Source organism: Notolepis coatsorum, assembly GCF_963971535.1.
Source record: "Notolepis coatsorum genome assembly, chromosome: 3".
Taxonomy (NCBI): domain Eukaryota; kingdom Metazoa; phylum Chordata; class Actinopteri; order Aulopiformes; family Paralepididae; genus Notolepis; species Notolepis coatsorum.
In genome coordinates, this window is record NC_140167.1 from 31,622,145 (window position 1) to 31,643,804 (window position 21,660).

The 21,660-nt window shown below is 46.2% G+C and overlaps 1 protein-coding gene across 1 annotated transcript in view; it reads right to left on the minus strand.

Moving 5' to 3' along the window:
* kif6 (kinesin family member 6) overlaps window positions 1-20,979 on the minus strand; it is a gene marked incomplete at both ends in the record, with an annotated part of 159,310 nt that extends 138,331 nt beyond the window's left edge. Inside the window, one exon of the mRNA XM_084311142.1 lies at window positions 20,856-20,979. Within this exon, the coding sequence (XP_084167268.1) occupies window positions 20,856-20,979 (124 nt within the window). The remainder of the gene's footprint in view (window positions 1-20,855) is intronic.
* Between the last annotated feature and the right edge of the window lie 681 nt (window positions 20,980-21,660).

Consider the following 21,660-nt stretch of genomic DNA (forward strand, 5'->3'; position numbering starts at 1 on the left):
TGAGTTTCGGTTTCGCTGCGGGCAGGAATATGATGAACTGTATTATTTCTTCCATGAGGCAATCTTGAATACTCCGTGCAAAACACTGAGCCACAACAAAGAGACATTGAATTATGCAAATTCAATACATGAATACGCTGTACCACACAGGAGGGTTCCTGTAGACTTAGTGTAGAGCAATAGTTTTCCCCTTATTTTCTATTCTTTATTCAAATTAAAAGAACATGCAGAGTAAAGCGAGAAGTAGGCTAGTCCACTCTGCTCTGTTGCAGACAGAGCAAACTGAGACAATGTGGATTCATGACAATCGGGTTGGTTTAAATAACAGCACAGCACCAAATGTAGTAAAGTATCGTATGACATCACCCAGACCATCACAGCTCTGTGTCATTCCCCTCACAATCTTCTCTGCGTATCTTCACTTGGTCCAGCTGGGGGGGTAGTGGTTGCTTTGCGGCCTATGGGGCATGATTTGGCCCCGGCTGTATATGCATCTCAGTGATGTTTTTAATCAAAACGTTGATTTTCTTTGATTCTTTACTAAAAACAACGTCTTTGCTTTCAATATACGTCCTCATTTTGGTGCAGTTGTTCTCAACTTTCCAACAGTGGTTAAAAACCTAAACTGAGTATGTGCGTGTGGGTGCGTGGGTGTGAAGCCACTCTCCCTCTCTCTCCATTTGCCTGTCATTTTCCTCCCTATCTCTAATAAGGCAGCGGTTCCATAGAAATAATAATCAAAATAAATGATTATCTTGTTTCACCTTCCATGGTCAATAAACATTATCATCACATTGCCCTGTGGCTGCGACCCCCCGATGGCCTCCTCCTGATAGCAGTTTGATAATGTTTTCATAACAGCTTATCAAAACACTGCCAAGACGATCGGTGACATGTCCAAGAAAGACGCTGGCCAGGAAGATGGGATGCATACCATCTCCTTTTATAGCAATTCTGCTAATGTCTAGACTTTTTGGCACGAGAAGAGAATCAGGCCATCATTTCATAACGGACACTACCGGTGGGTCGACATGTTTCGTTGACCTTGGATCACAAATCTCTCTGAATCTGGTTTGATCCATGGAATGAACCGTAATAATAGCACCCCTTTCTCTCAATTATTTGGTTCTTTTTTTTCCTGAGATACCATGAGCTGACATCTCTGGAGCTTTTTCTTTTCTGAATATCTGTCAAAACTCTGGATTCGCTACATCAAAATACCCTCATCAATCCTAAGGCAATTCTTTTGAAACCAACCCCCCCACCCCCCCCCCCCCCCCCCCAACACACACACCCACAACTGTTTTCAGTTTAAAATATTGCCCTAGGCTTGAGGACATGTGTTTCCCTCCTTGATTGATTGATTAATATAAACTCGAATATATGATTGCTATACTGCTCGTGAGGCCATGTGAGTGCATCCATCATACTTATTATTTTATTCAGTAACTACCTCACGGACGTACACTGGTCTAATGCACTACCGGACACTCTGTACACCTCCCTCCATAGCCACCTCCCGCCATGCTGTATGCCACACTGCTAACATTGATGTACAAAGTATACAGAGTGATACGTATAGTTTACTACTGTTTGTTGCCCTGTCCGCTGTAGGAGAGGCCCTGGCCTATGGTCAAAGCACTGTTTATATTCTACACACCAGTGGTTCTCAAACTTCATGTCCAGGATCCCCAAATTCATACTTGATAGGCCATGGCTCCAGGGTCCCTCATGCCCTAACTGTCAATATACTGGAGAAGATGACAGAGAAAAGAGTGAAACCTATGATCAGATCACTATTGAAGTTAAACAAATTACCCGTTCTGCATGGGACCCCCTGGAACCACCTCGAGGACCCCTTTTGGGCACTTTGAGAACCGCTGCTATACGACACAGTCTTGCCTGTCAAAGTAGAATTTCTCACCCACGCCTCTGCTCTCTCCCTCCCAGTCCATCCCATCCATCGCTGCAGGCACAGCTGTACAGTATGTGGTCAGAGACTTTGGACAGTGGGCAGGGCCTGAGCGGGGGCAGTCCTACCCGCCTCGTGGTGCTTGGCAGTGGGGAGGGAAGCAGTGTGGATCAGTCCCACCTCCCTGGGCCTATAGAGAGCCCCTGGAGCTTCCATCCCACGGCTAACCAGCAACCACCCTATCTGGACTGGTATAAATAGAACAAACTTGGGTTTCGGTAGAGCCCGCAGAGTAGCAGAGTATACTCTCTGGAGCAGAGGAGGAGAGGAGGCAGGAGTGAGGGTGAGAGAGGGAGTGTGTGAGGAGAGAGAGAGAGAGAGAGAGAGAGAGAGAGAGAGAGAGAGAGAGAGAGAGAGAGAGAGAGAGAGAGATAGAGAGAGAGAGAGAGAGAGAGAGAGTTGGAGAGGCTCGCAGAAGAAGCATTTCCCTATACGACAAATAAACTTTGACGTTGAAAGAGCAGGGAGGGACTGGAAGCATTTGGCAGAGGAGCCGTCCATAAATCCTTTCTCTGGACGCACCGGGACAAGCAGCGTTAGTTCTGTCCACATCCACGTCTCCTGACACGAGCCAAGTCCAGGTGGTTCAGCCTCACACAGATATTCTGTTATGTAAGAATCAGAGGAATGCTCTCTGCTAAAAGCAATAAAGAGCAGAATGGGAACTGAACACGAGAGTCCCTTAACGTCCCGCTGGCAATCGTGGTGCGGCAGCACAGAGGTTTCTCGAAGTCCAAATACCTCCACTCCACAGAGGGTTAGAGTTACAATGGAATACCTCGCAGTGTTGAACCCTCATGCATTTGACCTCCTATTTGGAGCCGAGTGTTGGGCTACTGTCGTCCGCATGCCATTCACCTACAACAGCCTGCATTATGTCACAGGCACCTCTGGCTAACCCAACAATATGTCCCACCAGAAAAGGCAGATCCATGCCCAGGGACCAATCATCCGACAGGGTTTCCTGTTTTGATAAACTGTAGGAAAGTGGAATTGAATGCATTGGCTGTGTATATACCACGTAGCGGTCTTGAATGCTTTGCTACACCAGATAATGGGTTTTGATTAAGCTATTATTGCTTTGCTACTATTGACTGCTGAGTTACATAATGCTAAAAGGCACATGACTTCAGCGAGTCCAACGTGTTTCCGATTCTGCCCGCAGGATCCCCGGTGTGAATCGCCGCTGTTGGAACAAAAAGCCGCCATCCCCAAACAGTTGACGAGAAACTATTTTCGGATCGACTACAATGCATTTTTCCCCCTTTATTGTTATTAAACAGTGGGTTTTGAATCATAGTTCTTGTACCGTCATTCAGTAAGGTCCAATTGTCCTCATGCCTGACATTTCAGTAGTGTAGTATGTGCTATTCGTATATCAGAGACCAGACCGCTTCCATCAGCAGCCCACGGAAAATATGCAGACCTGCGAGCTCCGAAATGAATGGAGCTCATTAAAAAGTACATGAGGCTTATTTGATAGAGCAACAGCTTTGCAATGTTCATGTCTAGAAACGAGACATTTCCACTAAACTTGGAAATCTTTTTTAAATAGATTTTTCATGATATTTTGGGGGCATATTGATGAAGTATTTTACCTTTTGTGGATGATGTACAAAATTGACATTGCTGATATTTAAGCAGTTGATTGCTATTCCGCATACTTCAGAAGTATGATATTTAGACTTGGTCCTCAAAATGAATGAAAGTGAATGAGGAGCCTGACACCTGGGAGGACTGCTGGTGTTGGGACAGGGACAACAGTTGTCCTTGCTTAATTGTAGACGACTTTAGATTGGGGTAAGACTGGCAATTATTGACAAGATCTAGTGAAATGAAATATCCCTTTAACTCTCTTTGTGTGCCAGTAATAGTACTGTGGAACTTTTTACGCCCCCATGTCACCAAGACAAGTTCCCCCGCAAATAAAGTGCTTCTGAGGCTGTGTGTCGTCTGCTAATGCTCATGTCTTGTTGTGTGTAACTGTGGCTTGCCTGCTAAATGTCTTGTTGTATATAACTGCGTCCTCTTAGCTAATTGCTCATGTTTTTATCACATACAGTATAAGCGTCTGCTTCACGTGTGCCTTACTGTGCCAACCCAGGCTGTGGAACTCCCTCTCCCCCTCCATCCGAGGCTCTGACACCATCAACCTCTTCAAAACCCACCTAAAAACACACCTGTTCACACTTGCCTTCACGCAACACGGCCCTGCTCCCAAGTAGCCCACCCCCTGACTCTTTTCTTTTAAACCACAGATCCCGTTGTTTTTGTTGTTGTTAATTTCCTTGTTACAGTTTCATCCAATTGGACTTCCTTTTTTATCTTATTTCTTTTTTTTTCTGTTGTTACTATACATATATATTCATATTTTTTTTACCCTTTCTTTTATATAGCTTCTCTCTCCTTGTACAGTGTCCTTGAGTCTTAGTTGAGTTCTCTCTTTAAATCCAATTTATTATTATTATTATTATTATTATTATTATTATTATTATTATTATTATTATTATTATTATTATTATTATTATTATTATTATTATTATTATTATTATTATTATTATTATTATTATTATTATTATTATTATTATTATTATTATTATTATTATTAACTATTTGGTGTATTTTATATTCATGTTTTGTATCCTTTTGGGGGGGGGGCTTTGTATGCTGTTCTGTTTCGTTAAGGGGCTCAGCTTGGCATCACCTTACTGCACTATCTCGCATATGTGCACGCGCACTGAATAAAGACCACAATGTACCTTTAATCCCAATATTCGTCTGACCACACCCCTCATCAGCTTACCTTCATAAGCAGGTGTGTGGTCACCTGCTCTCCTCCTTCTCGCTTTCACCACAAGGAATAAGTGCCTCGGTAGATCCCCACACTTGACACCATGATGGAAGAAGTTAGATTAGGAACAGTTTTGGGAAACAAGGATACGTTGACATCATATCTTTATTTTCTCTCTCACTATTTTCGAGAAAATACGGCGATATTGTCTTCGTACTGGAGTGTCTGGAAGATGTTGATCATTCTAAAAATCCTCCACCGGTTTTCGTATTGGGAGCATGCCGCTGCATGCTTCTCAACTGCAGTTCCTTGCTGTGTTTGTTGGGGTGAAACCTGTCAGGCCACAGCTGAACTGTCGGACATGCCGCTGTTGTGAGAAGCGGTGCGTTCCAGGTTGGGTGAGTAGTGTTTTGCTGGCAGGCTCCACTTGTCTGTTAGTGCTATGGGGGCTACTTGACAATGTTTATGGAAACCGGCCCCAGGCTAGGGTCCTTTGTTCAGCCACCTAGGCGACAGAAGGCCTTGGTCTGAAGACCATTATAGTTTTAACTAGTGGGCCGCGACCATTAACACTGGTGATCCCTGTGTGTTTTGGACGAGTGGATTCTCTCTGTCACCGTGTTAAGGCCCCATCTTTCATATCCAAATGAGAGTATTCCTTCACGAGGGGATATGTGCATGAATGTGCGATAGCGGCAGATTCATGTTCAAAGTCAGCTACACAGGCCAGTTGGTATTGTGCTGATTCCGTCGGGTGTTGGTAAAATCACCGTTGTGAAGCGGTGTTGACATCTTGTTTTCTCTTTTCTCTTAAAAAGTGAGGAGAGGTTCAGAACGGCGGCCTGTCTGGGTGAGTGTTATGTCATTGTTACAGGTTCAGTTGATAGCTGCTGTTACATCCCAATGTATATATTCCCCAGTGTGTGTCTCCATGTGTGTGTGTTCTCCATTTTGTTTCCTCCCTCCAGCCATTGTTCCCTTCCCCAGTGGTCCCTGCCAGGCCAATCCTTCCATTATTGCAACACAGCAGTGATTGGTGGTTGGCTTTCCAGACTCTAACACTCAATCAACACCCCCCAATCATGGATCACCCCACACCTGTTAAAACATGGCCTTCTCCCTTCAGTCTTTCTCTCTCTCTGGCATGAGGCTAGGCCTAGTGTTATTTTGTGGCATTGTACTTTGATAATATCCCTTTTTGTTTATAGGCCTTTGTAATAGTGAAAGTGCCTTTGTGATTGTATGGCCGCAGAGAGAGCATTGTTACCTATAGATTGTTTTGTTATGTTTCCATTTTGTTGTATGTATCATTAATGTGTTTTTCTCCTCCTTTCTCAGGAAGCACAGATGGGGTGAGCTGCCATTTCCTTTGGACATTGTTTTCTCCTGTTTTGGTTAGGTAAGAGTAGTTTAGGTAATGTAATCTCTTTTACCATAGATTAGATTGTGTTTATTTGGAGTATAGTGGTGTTTGTTTGTTGTTTTGGCCTGGGCTCACCCCTGAGCTACATGTGCTTCCTTTGCATTTACCAATAAATATCATTGTTGTTTACAAACGTGGTCCATCTTTTCTGTCAACCAAATGTTATGTTACAGCCCTTTACCCTTAGACACACAGGGGTCGTAACATAAATGGGGGCTCTGCCTGGATTTTGTAACCCGTGTTCAATTGTTGGTTGATGGATTTGGTGAACTGTGTTTGTTTACACTTGTATAGTACTTGATTTAATTATGGCATTTGTGTAAATGGCATTTGTGTAAAATGGCATTTGTGTAAAAGAAAAAATGGCAGTTAGTACTTTTGATCTGGGGAAATTCTTGAGCAATCCTACTTGGGAAGCGCTAGATAGCTGCCGCAAGGCAGACTTAGTGGAGATTGCCACACATTTTAAACTCTCGGTTCAACAAGAGCATCTTAAGCAGGATATCAGGTGTCTTGTGGTAGATAAGCTGTTGGAGCAGGGGACGCTTGTTTTACCTGCGGTCTCTGATGAACATGCAAGTCCTCCTGGTGAACCTACGGAAGCACCGCCTTCTGAGGAGCAAGCCCATGGTGCTGAAAAGGCAGGTGTGAACGTCACATTGCCACATTTTCACTTGACCTCTCCTGTGTCAACTGGGTCTCGAGAAGGGGCCCAGGTCAAGGTTAGAATAGCCCGTCTCCAGATGGAGGCTCAGGAGAAGGCACAAGCACGTGAGGCGGAGTATCGGCTTCGTAGAATGGAGCTTGAGGCAGAAAATGAAAGGGCTGTTAACATTCGTAGGTTGGAGCTTGAGCATGAAGTGGAAAAAGAGCTCAGACTGCGGAGGTTGGAGCTGGAAGTCCTAAGGAGTGAATCCAACTATGCTACACCGACTCCTCCACAAGGCCCGGGTATGTCCTCCTCCACAGCTTATTCATCACACACTTTTGATATAAGTAAACACATTGCTTTGGTGCCTCCGTTCCGAGAGACAGAAGTTGATACTTATTTTAATGTGTTTGAGCGTATTGCTGCTTCATTGCGCTGGCCAAGAGAGGTCTGGCCTTTGTTGCTTCAATGCAAATTGACTGGTAAAGCCCAAGAGGTTTGTTCAACACTTTCCCTAGAAGATAGTCTATTGTATGATACTGTGAAGGCTGCCATCCTTCGTGCATATGAGCTTGTGCCCGAAGCTTATAGGCAGAGGTTTCGCAGTCACAAGAGAGCTGTCAACCAGACCTTTGTAGAGTTTGCTAGAGAGAAGGGAACTCTCTTTGATAAATGGTGTGCAGCAAGCAAGGCCTCAGATCTTAACTCTCTCAGAGAACTCATTCTATTAGAAGAGTTTAAGAATCGTTTGCCAGAGCGTATTGTAATTTACCTGAGTGAGCAGAAAGTGTCCACTCTGCAGCAAGCTGCTGTATTAGCTGATGAGTTTGCGCTAACCCATAAAACTGTGTTTGTAGATAGGCGTGACTCGTTTCTCCCCCATGATTTCTCTCAGAGACCTTCTGTCCCCAACCATTCAGAATTCACACACCCCCGACCAAGAATGTCACCTCCACGCTCAAAAGAGGAGCGGACATGTTACTACTGTCATAAATCTGGTCATGTTATTTCTGACTGTTTAACATTGAAACGTAAGCAGCAACCGTCCTCTCAGAACTTTAGGCAACCCAAAGGGGTTGGTCTGATTAAAATGGCACCTGATTCCGATCAACAGATGCACAATGATCAGGATGTTCTCGATCCTTGTTTCAGGCCATTTACTTCCAAGGGTTTAGTTTCCTTGACAGGGGATCCAAAAGATCAGTGTACAGTTCAGATCTTACGAGATACTGGAGCCTCACAATCCTTTATCCTCTCTGATGTACTACCTCTGTCTGAGAAATCTTCCTGTGGTTCTAGTGTCCTGGTTCAAGGTATTGAGATGGGTTTCGTGCCAGCCCCGTTACACTGTATTCATGTACAATCTGATTTGGTCACTGGTTTCTTTAAAATAGGGGTGAGACCTTCCTTGCCAGTTAAAGGCATTTCCTTTATCATGGGAAATGATTTAGCTGGAGGACAGGTGAACGCTGTGCTGGAAGTGTTGGATCACCCAGACACAGATTCTCTGCCTGATGACTTGTCACAGAACTTTCCTGAAGTTTTTTCTGCAAGTGTTGTCACTCGGGCTCAATTGAAAGAGAGAGGTGATGAAATTAATTTGTCTGACTCTGTTTTTGCTTCAGCTTTTGTCAGGGAGGAGTTGCTGGCTCCAACTTCTGATTCCGCTGACAAACCACCGACTCATAGTAAGGTACCCCCACAGACAACTGTAACTAGTTCCGACGCTTTGAAGTTACCCATTACTCGTGAAATGCTAATTACTGCCCAGAAGGCTGACCCTTCTCTTGCAAAATGTTTCTCTTCTCTTGAAACAGAACAGAGGAGAGAGTTGCATTCTTATTTTGTGGATGAAGGAGTTTTGATGCGTACATGGAGGTCCCATGGTACTAGACTGGCAGAGCATGCACAATCGGAGATAGGGCTACCAGATCAGGTACCAGACTGGAGCACTGTTTATCAGATTGTTGTCCCTGCAGTTTATCGTCAGCATGTACTGTTCTTGGCCCATGACCACCCTTGGTCTGGACACTTGGGAGTCACTAAAACGTACAACAGAATACTTCAACATTTCTTTTGGCCCGGTTTGAAGTCCGATGTAGCACAGTACTGTCGTACCTGTAGTACTTGTCAGATCACCGGAAAGCCAAACCAGGTAATTCCACCTGCTCCCCTCTGTCCTATACCAGCGGTCGGTGAACCATTTGAACATGTCGTAGTTGACTGTGTTGGTCCATTGCCAAGGACCAAAGCCGGCAATCAGTTTTTGTTGACAATAATGTGTACCGCCACCCGTTTCCCTGAGGCTATCCCTCTTCGCAGAATTACAGCGCCTGTAATAATTAAGGCTTTGACGAAGTTCTTCTCCACGTTTGGACTGCCTAAGGTAGTACAAACGGACCAAGGCACCAACTTCCTGTCTAGGTTATTTGAGCAAGTGTTACAGTCCCTGGGTATCCGACATATAGTGTCCAGTGCCTACCACCCTGAAACTCAGGGGGCTCTAGAACGTTGGCATCAGACCTTAAAGTCCATGCTGCGTAAATATTGCTTAGACACAGAGAAAGATTGGGATGAGGGTGTCCCCCTTGTTCTATTTGCTGCGCGAGAGACCATACAGGAGTCTCTTGGTTTCAGTCCTGCTGAGCTCGTTTTTGGGCACACTGTTAGAGGGCCTCTGAAAGTTCTTAAAGAACGGTTCATGTCAAAGGGTGCCAGCACACCCACTAATGTTCTAGATTTTGTTAGCCAGTTTCGAGAGCGACTGCATCAGGCGTGCTCTCTCGCAAAAGAAGCGCTCTCTTCTTCCCAGAGAACTATGAAACGGCACTATGACGAGAAAGCTGTTTCTCGATCTTTCCAGCCAGGTGATAAGGTCCTAGTCCTGTTACCTATCCTTGGTTCTGCTCTTTCCGCTCGTTTTTCTGGACCGTATGCAATAGACAAGAAGATAAGTGATACAGACTATGTGGTTCGCACCCCTGATCGTAAACGTCACTCTCGTGTTTGCCACATCAATATGCTTAAACCATATTTTTCCAGAGATAGTGTGCAGGTGAAGACCTCAGACCAGACAGCCGGACTGGCCGTCTCTGCTGTTGCCTCAACTCCAATAGTTCCGGACTCTCCTGACGTTAGTGGTGAGGATGTAGATGGCTTGGAGTTGCGCAATGCAGCCCATCAGGGTGCTAGATTGTCCAACACTGAGATGTTATTGAACCTGCCCACTCACTTAGCACACTTACCTGAGGAGCAGCGAGAGGACATCACAAATTTGATTCAGGCCTACATGGCTCTGTTTGGTGATGTTCCCTCCTGTACTTCTGTATTGGCCCATGATATTAAAGTTAACAATGCTGTGCCTATCAAGCAACATGCATACCGTGTTAACATCACCAAGAGGGCCATGATGCAACAGGAGGTTGACTATTTGTTAAAACATGGTTTAGCCAAGCCAAGTTGCAGTCCCTGGAGTTCTCCTTGCTTGTTAGCTCCCAAATCGGATGGAACTCCTAGATTTTGTACTGATTTCCGAAAGGTAAATGCTGTCACCGTGCCTGATTCCTTCCCACTGCCCCGCATGGAAGATTGTATTGACAACCTTGGATCTGCCACCTATGTTAGCAAACTAGATTTGTTAAAGGGTTACTGGCAGGTCCCTTTGACCCCCCGTGCCTCGGAAATCTCTGCGTTTGTTACTCCTGACAATTTTTTGCAATATACTGTAATGCCTTTTGGAATGCGTAATGCCCCGGCCACTTTCCAGCGACTGGTGACCCTAGTCCTGGCTGGTGTTCCAAATTGTAATGCCTATCTCGATGACCTGGTTGTCTATTCGACCAACTGGCGTGACCACATGACAACCTTGCAAACTGTCTTTGACCGCTTAGCTGGAGCCTCCCTGACCCTTAACCTTGCCAAGTGTGAGTTTGGCAAGGCTACGGTTACCTATCTTGGTAAGCAGGTAGGACAAGGCCAAGTGCGTCCGGTGGATGCAAAAATATCTGCAATCACAACTTTTCCAGTGCCTACTACTAGGCGGGAATTGCGTAGATTCCTTGGGATGGCTGGGTATTACCGTGGTTTTTGCCGGAACTTTTCTTCTGTCGTCACTTCTCTCACTAGCCTGTGTAGCCCGTCCAAACCATTCATTTGGGCAGCTGATTGTCAAAATGCATTTGATAGTGTTAAAGCTCTCTTATGCAGTTCCCCTGTTCTCTCTGCTCCAGATTTCTCCCTGCCGTTCCAGCTGGAGGTGGATGCCAGCGGGGTGGGAGCTGGAGGGGTGTTATTACAGGAAGATCACGATGGTGTCAGTCACCCGGTTTGTTATTTCTCCCGGAAATTTAACAAACATCAACTAAACTATTCCACTATTGAAAAGGAGACTTTGGCAATGTTGTATGCGTTGCAACATTTTGAGGTGTATGTCGGTTCGAGCGTATTACCAGTGGTAGTATACACCGACCACAACCCATTGGTTTTTCTGTCGCGGATGTACAACCACAATCAGCGCCTCATGCGTTGGGCGCTCATAGTGCAAGATTATAACCTCAGCATAAAGCATAAGAAGGGGTCTGATAATGTGTTGGCGGATGCTCTGTCTCGTAGTTGAAATCTCTGTTGCTGTCGACTCGTTCTACTGTATATTGCTGTCGACTTGTTCTATTTTGCTGTCGACTCGTTCTACTGTGTATTGCTGTCGACTTGAGCTATTTTTTCTGTTTACTCGGTCTATGTTGCTGTGGACTCGTTTTATGTTGCTGCTAGTTTTTTCATAGCTCTTTGTTTTGGAGTGCATGTTATCTCGGGGATGTTATCTCGTTGTTAAAGAAGAAAAAAAAAACATGTTTAGTTGGTAGTTTATGTAGGCATGTTTTTTGTCTTATGTATGGGGGTGTTACATCCCAATGTATATATTCCCCAGTGTGTGTCTCCATGTGTGTGTGTTCTCCATTTTGTTTCCTCCCTCCAGCCATTGTTCCCTTCCCCAGTGGTCCCTGCCAGGCCAATCCTTCCATTATTGCAACACAGCAGTGATTGGTGGTTGGCTTTCCAGACTCTAACACTCAATCCACACCCCCCAATCATGGATCACCCCACACCTGTTAAAACATGGCTTTCTCCCTTCAGTCTTTCTCTCTCTCTGGCATGAGGCTAGGCCTAGTGTTATTTTGTGGCATTGTACTTTGATAATATCCCTTTTTGTTTATAGGCCTTTGTAATAGTGAAAGTGCCTTTGTGATTGTATGGCCGCAGAGAGAGCATTGTTACCTATAGATTGTTTTGTTATGTTTCCATTTTGTTGTATGTATCATTAATGTGTTTTTCTCCTCCTTTCTCAGGAAGCACAGATGGGGTGAGCTGCCATTTCCTTTGGACATTGTTTTCTCCTGTTTTGGTTAGGTAAGAGTAGTTTAGGTAATGTAATCTCTTTTACCATAGATTAGATTGTGTTTATTTGGAGTATAGTGGTGTTTGTTTGTTGTTTTGGCCTGGGCTCACCCCTGAGCTACATGTGCTTCCTTTGCATTTACCAATAAATATCATTGTTGTTTACAAACGTGGTCCATCTTTTCTGTCAACCAAATGTTATGTTACAGCCCTTTACCCTTAGACACACAGGGGTCGTAACACTGCTTAGCTTACGGTTAGCCAGTCAGCTGTTAACTGCTGCGTTAGCCTGCTGGGATCGCTCAGGTTGGGCCTACTGTTAGCCAGTCAGCTGTTAGCTGCGGGGCTAGCATGTCGTGATCGCTAGGTAACGTTAGCTTGCTGCTATAGGCCATGGCCTGGCGCGGGGTAGCTTAGCTTCTCGCGCGCCGCCGTGAGCTCGCTTCTGATCGCGTGCGTCGTTAGCTCGGCGTCTCGCGAGCAGAAGCAGTAGCACCCGAACGGTTGGTCGGGTTTGACCAGACCTTATAACACGTCTTCTGGTTTTACTTTTCTAGATGTATTGTGAATAACGATGTTTTTCCCAAAACGTGTGTTGCTGCAATGCATTTAGGATACGTTGCGGGTTATGTGTGAGCTGTTTTTGTCACTGGCAGTTAGCTTCTCCGTGCAAATCGGGATGTAATGATCTGGTTGTTGTGTGAGAAACATCATGGTGTTTATATGTACCGTGTACTCACAACTAAGGTAACTAACCTATGAAGCTATGCTTGGTGACAAGTGAGTAAAAGAATGTTCTTTTCTCAGACTGTGATGACAATGAACAGTGTGTTCACATATTAACAGGTTTTCCTGTTTTAACTGGCCGTATTGAGGGTAAAATAGGAGGATTGTGTTTCCCCCCGGTTCCCTGGGGACTTTTTCATCCTCCTATCAGACATGTTTGTGCACTAATTGTGTCTTTTGTGTGGTAGGGATGCGATGTAACTCTTAGCTTGATTGCTGAGGTTGTGCTAAATCTGCTGGAGAAACTTTATTTTCCTAAAAGAGAAAATGGTTTGGTCGCTGTCATGTGTGCTTAGCAAGGCTTGTGGCCGATACTAATCGAGAATGATGTATTCTCTCATTGTGAAAAAACGGCGTTCCTCTGTTGAGTGTTTTTTGCCATTTTTTGTAGGTGATGATGGGTTGTGTGTGTCATGTGACCTACAACTGGGTTGGACTGGCCACAGAAGCACATGTGTATGTTGGACCGGGGCTCTTAGAGCCCTCTCTATTCTGTGTTTTTCCTTAGTAAAAATCAGATAGCAGGTTAGCTCATGCGCTGTGTGGAGCTGTAAAACGCTTCATAGAGCTGACTATGACTGTGTCATATTCTCTTTTTGTCATTACATCGTATCATGGGTGTGTGGGGTCGTAAAGGGGTGAACTGGTAACCTTTCCTCTCCCCCTTGTTTCTGTCGGTCAGGGGTACACCCCCTGTCCTTCAAGGTTTCCGTCACGTGGCGGTTCGGCACGTTACGGGGGGGGGAGTTTCCTGGTCCCACGGCCTGGTATATTGGGCGTGTGCACCGCAGGAATTCCCCCGCCATAGAGTACGTCACCGTGCGCGTCTCTGTTGGTAGGACTTCCGTGTGCTGTTCAGGTCCATGTGATGGATCTGTTTCAGGGGGGTGGTCAGGGCTCCTCCTCACCAAGCGCCTATTCGGGCCTTCTGTGAGTTCGGACTCCTTCTTCCATGTGAGGGAGTCTCCATCAGAGTACAGAGCCTTCCTCCTCAGATTGTCAAAGTGAGTGGACCCTCTAGAAGGGTCCTATTCTATTGTATATGTATTCGATTCAATTCGTTTATTGAGTGTGTATGGGTTCAGTGCCTCTTCCCCGGAGAGCCCTAAAACCAATTTTTTACATGGCTCAAGGTGCAATATATTCTTTTCAATCTGTACAGCTCGCGTGGGAAGTCTCTCTGGGGATCCCCGTCTCCTTCCTATGGGAGGGTGGTGGGATGTAAAAATGTGAAATTTTTTACCCCGGCTGTGTAGACTGGGATACATACTGTTGATGCTTCCTTCTTTTCTATTCCAGAAGTGTTGGAGTTAGGGAGTGTCACACCCCTCTTGTCGTTCCCCTGGGCGCCTTGGGGATTCAATGACAGGTCTAAATAGCCTGTTCATTGATGGGGGTGTGTCCCGACGCACGTATAGTGCTAGCTCGCTGTAAACAGGCGATTGACTGGCACGCCTTGGTTGCTTGTGGTTGAAACAGCGTTTTTATAAAGCAACTGAGATGGGGGTTTTTCCTCTTCCGACGACCAGATCCCATGACCTGGGTTGGTTTTTCGACAGATTCTCGTTCATGTCTGGGGGATGATGACGGAATGGATCTGAACATATGTAGAGGGGTCTCACGCCCTTGGGGTGGGCCACCAGGCGCGGTTCGCCCGAACGTCTGGGTGGCGCCTTCTTTTCATGTTAAGATCAACACGCATATCTGCCCTTCTCCTGGAGTAGGCATGTCGGCGTGGTTAGGGCACGGGACTGGTTCTGGTCACGCTGGTCCAGATCAGTTGAATCCGTTGTCCGCCGGGGATGCAGATCTGCTGTTCTGGTACCCTGAGGGACTTGGGCTTTTTTCAGGGGGAAAAATGCCAGGTCGGTCTGGGTGTCACAGGGTTAAGCGCTATGGAGACCCTGGTTGGGTACGTTTTTACTCAGCACTGTCGTAATGGCTTACAGCCATGCCATTCTGTACACGCTCGATCTCGTCGGATCTCGGCCGCTACACAGGTTGGTCCTGGTTAGTACTTGGTTGGGAGACCGCCTGGGAATACCAAGTACGGTGTGCTTAGGGGCTGGTTCTCCATTATTTTTCGCTCCTCTCTCACGCATGGTGAAGAGGGGCCTGTGGGGGTGGTTTTTTGACCTCCTCTGGTGACCCTGTGCTTCCCGTACCGCCAGGCCCGGTCCGAAGTGATGTTTGCGACCCGTAGGCCTGGGTTAACCCTTTTTTGAAAACTGAAACACTTGTACTGCGGTATAGCCGGTGTATACCCGCAGGTGTGTTTTGGAGTTTTTTCTTGAGGGGTTATAGGAACAACCACCGCATTGGGTAACACCGAGGTGGTTGATTCCCTGGTGTGTTGGAGCAGTGTCAACTCCCGGGTTCACCGGTTGAGGGTGCCCCTGCACGTTCATGACGTCTGCCAATCGTGTCAGCCTTCTCTGCCTCGACCCCTCTGGGTGGGGGGTTTTAAATGGAGGCTTGGTCATGCAACACCGCCAGCTTACGCTCCTTCCGCCGGGGCGGCTGTGTTCAGCTGTCCCCTCTGGCGCCTGTCTCGTCCGCAGTCTCCAGGCTAGGGTTACCAGCCTGTTGCCTGGTTTTTTTCCCCGGTGCGCTGCCTGCTTCCGTTGGTTAACCTTTTTTGTGTGCTTACGGCCATGCTGACTGCCTGTTCTGCAGGGTCAGTGTGCCAGGCGGTGTACTATTGGGGGGACAGGGCCCGCTCGGCTTACGGCCATACCGACCTGAACACGCCCGATTTCGTCCGATCTCGGAAGCTAAGCAGGTTCTGGCCTGGTTAGTACTTGGTTGGGATACCGCCTGGGAATACCAGGTGCAGTAACTGAGGGGCCTTTGTCCGAATTACGCTGGCGATGTGGGGGGCGGGGCACTGCGTGCCCACCTGGTGGGGTCTTGATGCTGGCATCATGGACTTCTCCGGGCCCCCATTCCAGGGAGTCCAGTCCTTTTGGTGGGTCTGGGTCTTCCTTCGTGCTCCGCTGCTACGGCCTTGCCACGGGGTTGGGTTTGCCCTTGACCCCGTGATTCTGGGGGCAGTAACGAGGTTGTTCCTCCGTTCGTTCCCGGGTGGCATGCGGGTTGTGCGTGTGTGTAGTCGTGGGGTCAAGCCACGGTCTGCTCACCCTGTGCGTTGAGTTGCTTGAGTGCCTCTTCGCACGGTCGGGTCCGTCGCCTTCCCGTGAAGCCCCTAATAGGGGGGATACCCTCCATTAGGGGGGGTCGGGGGGGCTCGGCCCTCCCTGTTCTGATGGTTTTGGGGGGCACTATTCTGATGAAGTCCCAGCAAGAGCATGTTCAGCACATGAAGCAAGTATATGGAAGCAAATGAGTGACAGAAGTATTTGAATTTTATACACTGCAATTATGCATCGAATTTTTTACATTGAATTTTATTATGCATTCGAATTTTTTACATTGAATTTTAAACACAGAATTTTTTTTCACATAGGTAAATTCGGAGCAAAATAATTCAGATACATGATTTTCAAAGTAATTATTTTCAATGCTATAAATTCGGTGTCTGAAAAAAATTCAGATACATGTTTTCAAAGTAATTATTTTCAATGGGGTGTATTTGTCAGCCAGCGGCTCCGCTTGGCCTCCCCTTGTGCAGTAAGGTGATGCCAAGCTGAGCCCCTTAACGAAACAGAACGTTAGGTTATGGCTATAACCAAGTTCTGTTAGTTAGGGGCGACGCTTGGCATCAGACGGCCGCTGCAGCCCTTGACCTCACCTTGTGGTGAAAGCTTGGGAAGGAGGAGAGCAGGTGACCACACACCTGCTTATGAAGGTAAGCTGATGAGGGGTGTGGTCAGACGAATATTGGGATTAAAGGTACATTGTGGTCTTTATTCAGTGCGCGTGCACATATGCGAGATAGTGCAGTAAGGTGATGCCAAGCGTCGCCCCTAACTAACAGAACTTGGTTATAGCCATAACCTAACGTTATGTCTTCCTGTTTTGAATCGCTATTTAAACACCTGGCCCAGGGACAACAGTGGAAAATTTGCCTTTTGGCTAACATTGGTACATTTACAGCAATGTCTATTAATGTTGTAAAAATGTATAGAAATGTATAGTAAGAATAAATAAATAAACAAATCCATGTTTTGTATTGGTGTTCTGAGGTTTTTACATAACATCAGCGAAATGGAAACAGGGACAGTTCAGTGGGGATGTTTCCATAGCAACGGGCTCATGTGTCGATAAATGGGTTATATGACAGACTCAATTAGGGCATGCTTTAGTGACGAAGCACTGTGCATAAGGCTGCTGTGTTGTTGTAAGTACCCAGAGGGTATTGGAAATTCACATTCTCCCATTTACCGGAGATAAATTATTCCCACAGCCATCCATCAGTCTTGCAATCACGTGGCATCTCTCTCTCTCTCTCTCTCTCTCTCTCTCTCTCTCTCTCTCTCTCTGTCTCTTCCTCCCTCCCTCTCCTCTCTGTCCTTCTCTCTCACTTTTTCTGAGATTGTCTATTTGTCTATTGCTTACTGTATGCTATGCTACCACAGTCTGTAGTCCTACGTTCAAAACTGGAGAGTGTATAGTCTACTCCTGTCTATTGTTTGCTGTGTTGTCCCTGTGCTAAGGCTCTGAACACCTACAATTGGAAAGGCACTACAGTAGTGACATCAAGGTGTGTGTTAGGAACCGGAGACTGCTGTGCATGTGATGTCCAGCTCCAATTCTAACCAATTGTCTCCCTTTCTCCCTAGTTTTCTCCCATCTCCTTGTGTTTCCACAAAGGTCTTGCAGATGTCCTCACCAGCTGTTCATCATCAGACATCACCCCCAGCTGTTTTCTTTTAGTCATTACTCCCCTCCTGTGTATTTATGTTCTATTCCCCCTGTTAGTCAGTGCTTGTCTGTCAGTCTGTTTTGTGTTGTCCGCCCTGGCAGCTCACTAAACACACCAATATTGGTCTTCCTCATCGTCTGCCTCCTGTGTCCTCTGTCTGCAATCGGGTCCACATCTCCAGATCCCAGCCTGGTTCTTACAATACGAACAAGCCATGACAGACCCAGCGGACATGACTCAGCAACTCCATGCAGCTATCCAAGCCCAATGTACCACCATTGGCAGTCATGAGCAACTCATTGGCTCCAGCACGTCTCCACCAGTCTCCCAGCACTGCCCTGGTTTCCAACTCTCCACCTGCCACACAGCCACCTCACAGGCTGCCTACTGCCAAAGTGCCCCATTTACCTCCGATCCGGGAAGCTGCCGTGCCTTTCCCTCCCAATGCTCATTGGTGTTTGAGCAACCCTCCACACTAGGCATCAAAGAGGCTGTTGAATCTGTGCCATGGTCGGCGTAGAGTGTCGGATTATGCCATCGGGTTCTCCGCACCCTTGCGGCGGAGAGTGGCTGGAATCAGGAGTCCCCGTTCGGTGTCTTCCAACAAGGCCTGACCGGTATTGTCAAAGACAAACTAGTATCCAGAGAGTTGCCAAACAAACTAGATGCCCTCATTGCTCTTGCCATTTGTATTGGCAGCCACCTCTGTGAGCGCAGGGGAGAGAGGGACTCAGCGTCCAGGTACAACACCGTGCCTTCTTCCAGGTCTCCTCTCATCATGCCGCGTTCAGCAGTCGGTCAGACCGACACATGCCCAAGCTCTTTCCAGTATTGCCTACGTGTGTACTGTGGCCAGCCTGATGACTTCATTTCCATATAAAAGAGTAGGCTCACTAGAAGATGAGGGAATACTGGTGAGCCAATCCAACAACCTATGCCCCCGCCCTCATTCCTATTTCCCTGCTACACTCACCTGGAAAACCTAGACCCATCCTCTGCAGGCATTTCCACCGTGCCCATGGAATAAAAGAAAATACATTATGTTCTGGCAACATATGTTTGGCTAAATATGCCTCGTTTTATAAATGTGTATTGATAACATAGTGCTGTAATTAAATGTTCTAATAAATATGCATCATCAAGTTCAACAATGTGTGCTTTTTTTTTATATTCCTTAATTCCATATTGAAATGATGCGATACATAGCCTACAAGTGTGGGGTCGCCAAAGAAAATCCTAAATAAAATGGGGTCGTGTTATAAAAAAGTTTGAGAACCCCTGCGCTGGAGGTCAATGCTTGACCCCCCCCCCCCCCCCCCCCATATGTCCTCACTGCTCCTTCTTGCCCAGGTGAGTTTCCTGACTTGTTCAAAGTCCCCTCTGTCAATCTGGATGTCAAAGAGTTGCGTAAGTAAGTATCACACCACATCGCTGCCTCCTCACCATTCTTATGACTGTGCTATAGATCTTCTCCCTGGTACCATGCCTCCTCACAGGCATTTGTACTCCCTCACTGCTCCAGAGAACGTAGCCATAGAGAAGTATATCAACGAGTCTCTGGCAGCTGGTCTTATCAGTTCATCATCCTCTCCCGCTGGTGCTGGTTCTTTCTTTGTGGATAAGAAAGACAAGTAACTCAGACCCTGCGTCGCTTGCCGTGGGCTCAATGATTTCACAGTCAAGAACCAGTATCCCCTTCCCCTCCTCTCCTCTGCTTTTGAGTCTCTCCAGGGAGCCACCATCTTCACCAAGTTCAACCATCACAACACTTACCATCTAGTGTTCATCAGAGAAAGAGATGATGGCTTTTAACATCCCCAGTGGTCACTATGAGTACCTGGTCATGTCGTTTGGATTCACCAACGCACCTGCAGTGTTCCAGGCCCTCGTCAATGATTTTATAACATGCTTAACCGGTTTGTGTTTGTCTACTAAGACAACATTCTGATCTTCATCCATTCTGATGAAGTCCCAGCAAGAGCATGTTCAGCACATGAAGCAAGTATATGGAAGCAAATGAGTGACAGAAGTATTTGAGTTTTATACACCGCAATTATGCATCGAATTTTTTACATTGAATTTTATTATGCATTCAAATTTTTTACATTGAATTTTAAACACAGAATTTTTTTTTCACATAGGTAAATTCGGAGCAAAAGAATTCAGATACATGATTTTCAAAGTAATTATTTTCAATGCTATAAATTCGGTGTCTGAAAAAATTCAGATACATGTTTTCAAAGTAATTATTTTCAATGCTATAAATTCGGTGTCTGAAAAAATTCAGATACATGTTTTAAAAGTAATTATTTTCAATGCTATAAATTCGGTGTCTGATAAAATTCGAATACTTCTGTCACTCATTTGCTTCCATACAAGTATTCCAAGTTTCTTTTCAAGAAACTAAACATTCTGACTGAGGTTGTTATATATTATTATGTGCGCAGTATACAGTATATGCATGTATGTACTGTGTGTATGTATGTATGTTTGTATTAACACGTATCTTTTGAATGTATTCTGGTATTTTATAATATACATATATTTTTGTATTTTTGTATGTTTGATTTTATAAAACAGGGGAAGCTCTCAATAAGCCTCTAGGCTTCTAACTTCTCCTTCACAATGGTTATAACTTATTATGTATTGTTTTTACTTTTGTTTAACTGTGTTAATGAATAAATACAAAAAATGCAAATACAAAAATACAACTACAGTTCTATAGTAGCTCCTTTGCCTGCCCTCCACTCACGTGCCTCCTCTTTCGCCTAGGCCCCTGAGCATTCCTCAAGTTGGTTCACCTCTGCTCCCATCTTAGTTCATCACCCTGCATTTCTGCATTTCCTCAGATCCTACCACCTGGATTCGGCAGTTGGTCTGGGTGGAATATGCCCATAAAACACTGTTCACACCCTGTTCTTCCACCGGTTTGTCACCCTTCCAGTGTCCTCATGGTTACCCCCAGGAGAGGGGGGTTCCATCAGCTCCACACTTCATTCACCGTTGCCGCCATACCTGGAGGGCCCGATCCGCTCTCTGCTACATTCCACAACATTTCAGGTATCAACAGCAGGCAGACCATCACCAGATTACTGGTCTCTGATACTGTCCCGGCCAGAAGGTAGGGCTCTCCACTCATGACCTGCCGCTCAGGTTGGAGTCACATAAGCTGGCCTCCAAGTACATTGCCCCATTCCCCATTGCAGATGGCATCAACCATGCTGCTGTCCGCCTGTGTCTTCCCCACTCTCTTCGGGTGATGGGTGCATCCCACCTTCCATGTGTCCCGGGTCAAGAAGGTCCCATGGCCCCTGCTCTCCCCTGCCTCATCACGTCATTGACGGAGCAGAAGCCTACACAGTCAGGAGGCTGCTGGATGTCCATCGTCATGATAGGGGTCTTCAGTACCTGGTGGACTAGGAGGGCTATGGGCCAGCAGAATGTTGCTGGGTCCCTGCCAAGGACATTCTGGATCCAGCACTCATCGCTGACTTCTGCAGACGCCATCCAGATCCACCTGGTGGGACATCACATCGGGAGTCATCCCTAGAGGTGGGGGGTCCTGTTTTTACAGCTGTGACATCCAGCTCAAATTCTAACCTTGTCTCCCCCTCTCCTTAGGGTCTCCCCTTCTCCTCCTGTTTCCACCCAGGTCCTGCAGATGATGTCCTTGTATGTATCCCACTTGTAGTCGTGTCTCTTGTATTACCAGCTGTTTGTCATCACCCCAGCTGTTTTCTTTTAGTCATTACTCCCCTCTTGTGTATTTATGTTCCATTTCCCCAGTTAGTCAGTGCTTGTTCGTCAGTCTGTTTTGTGT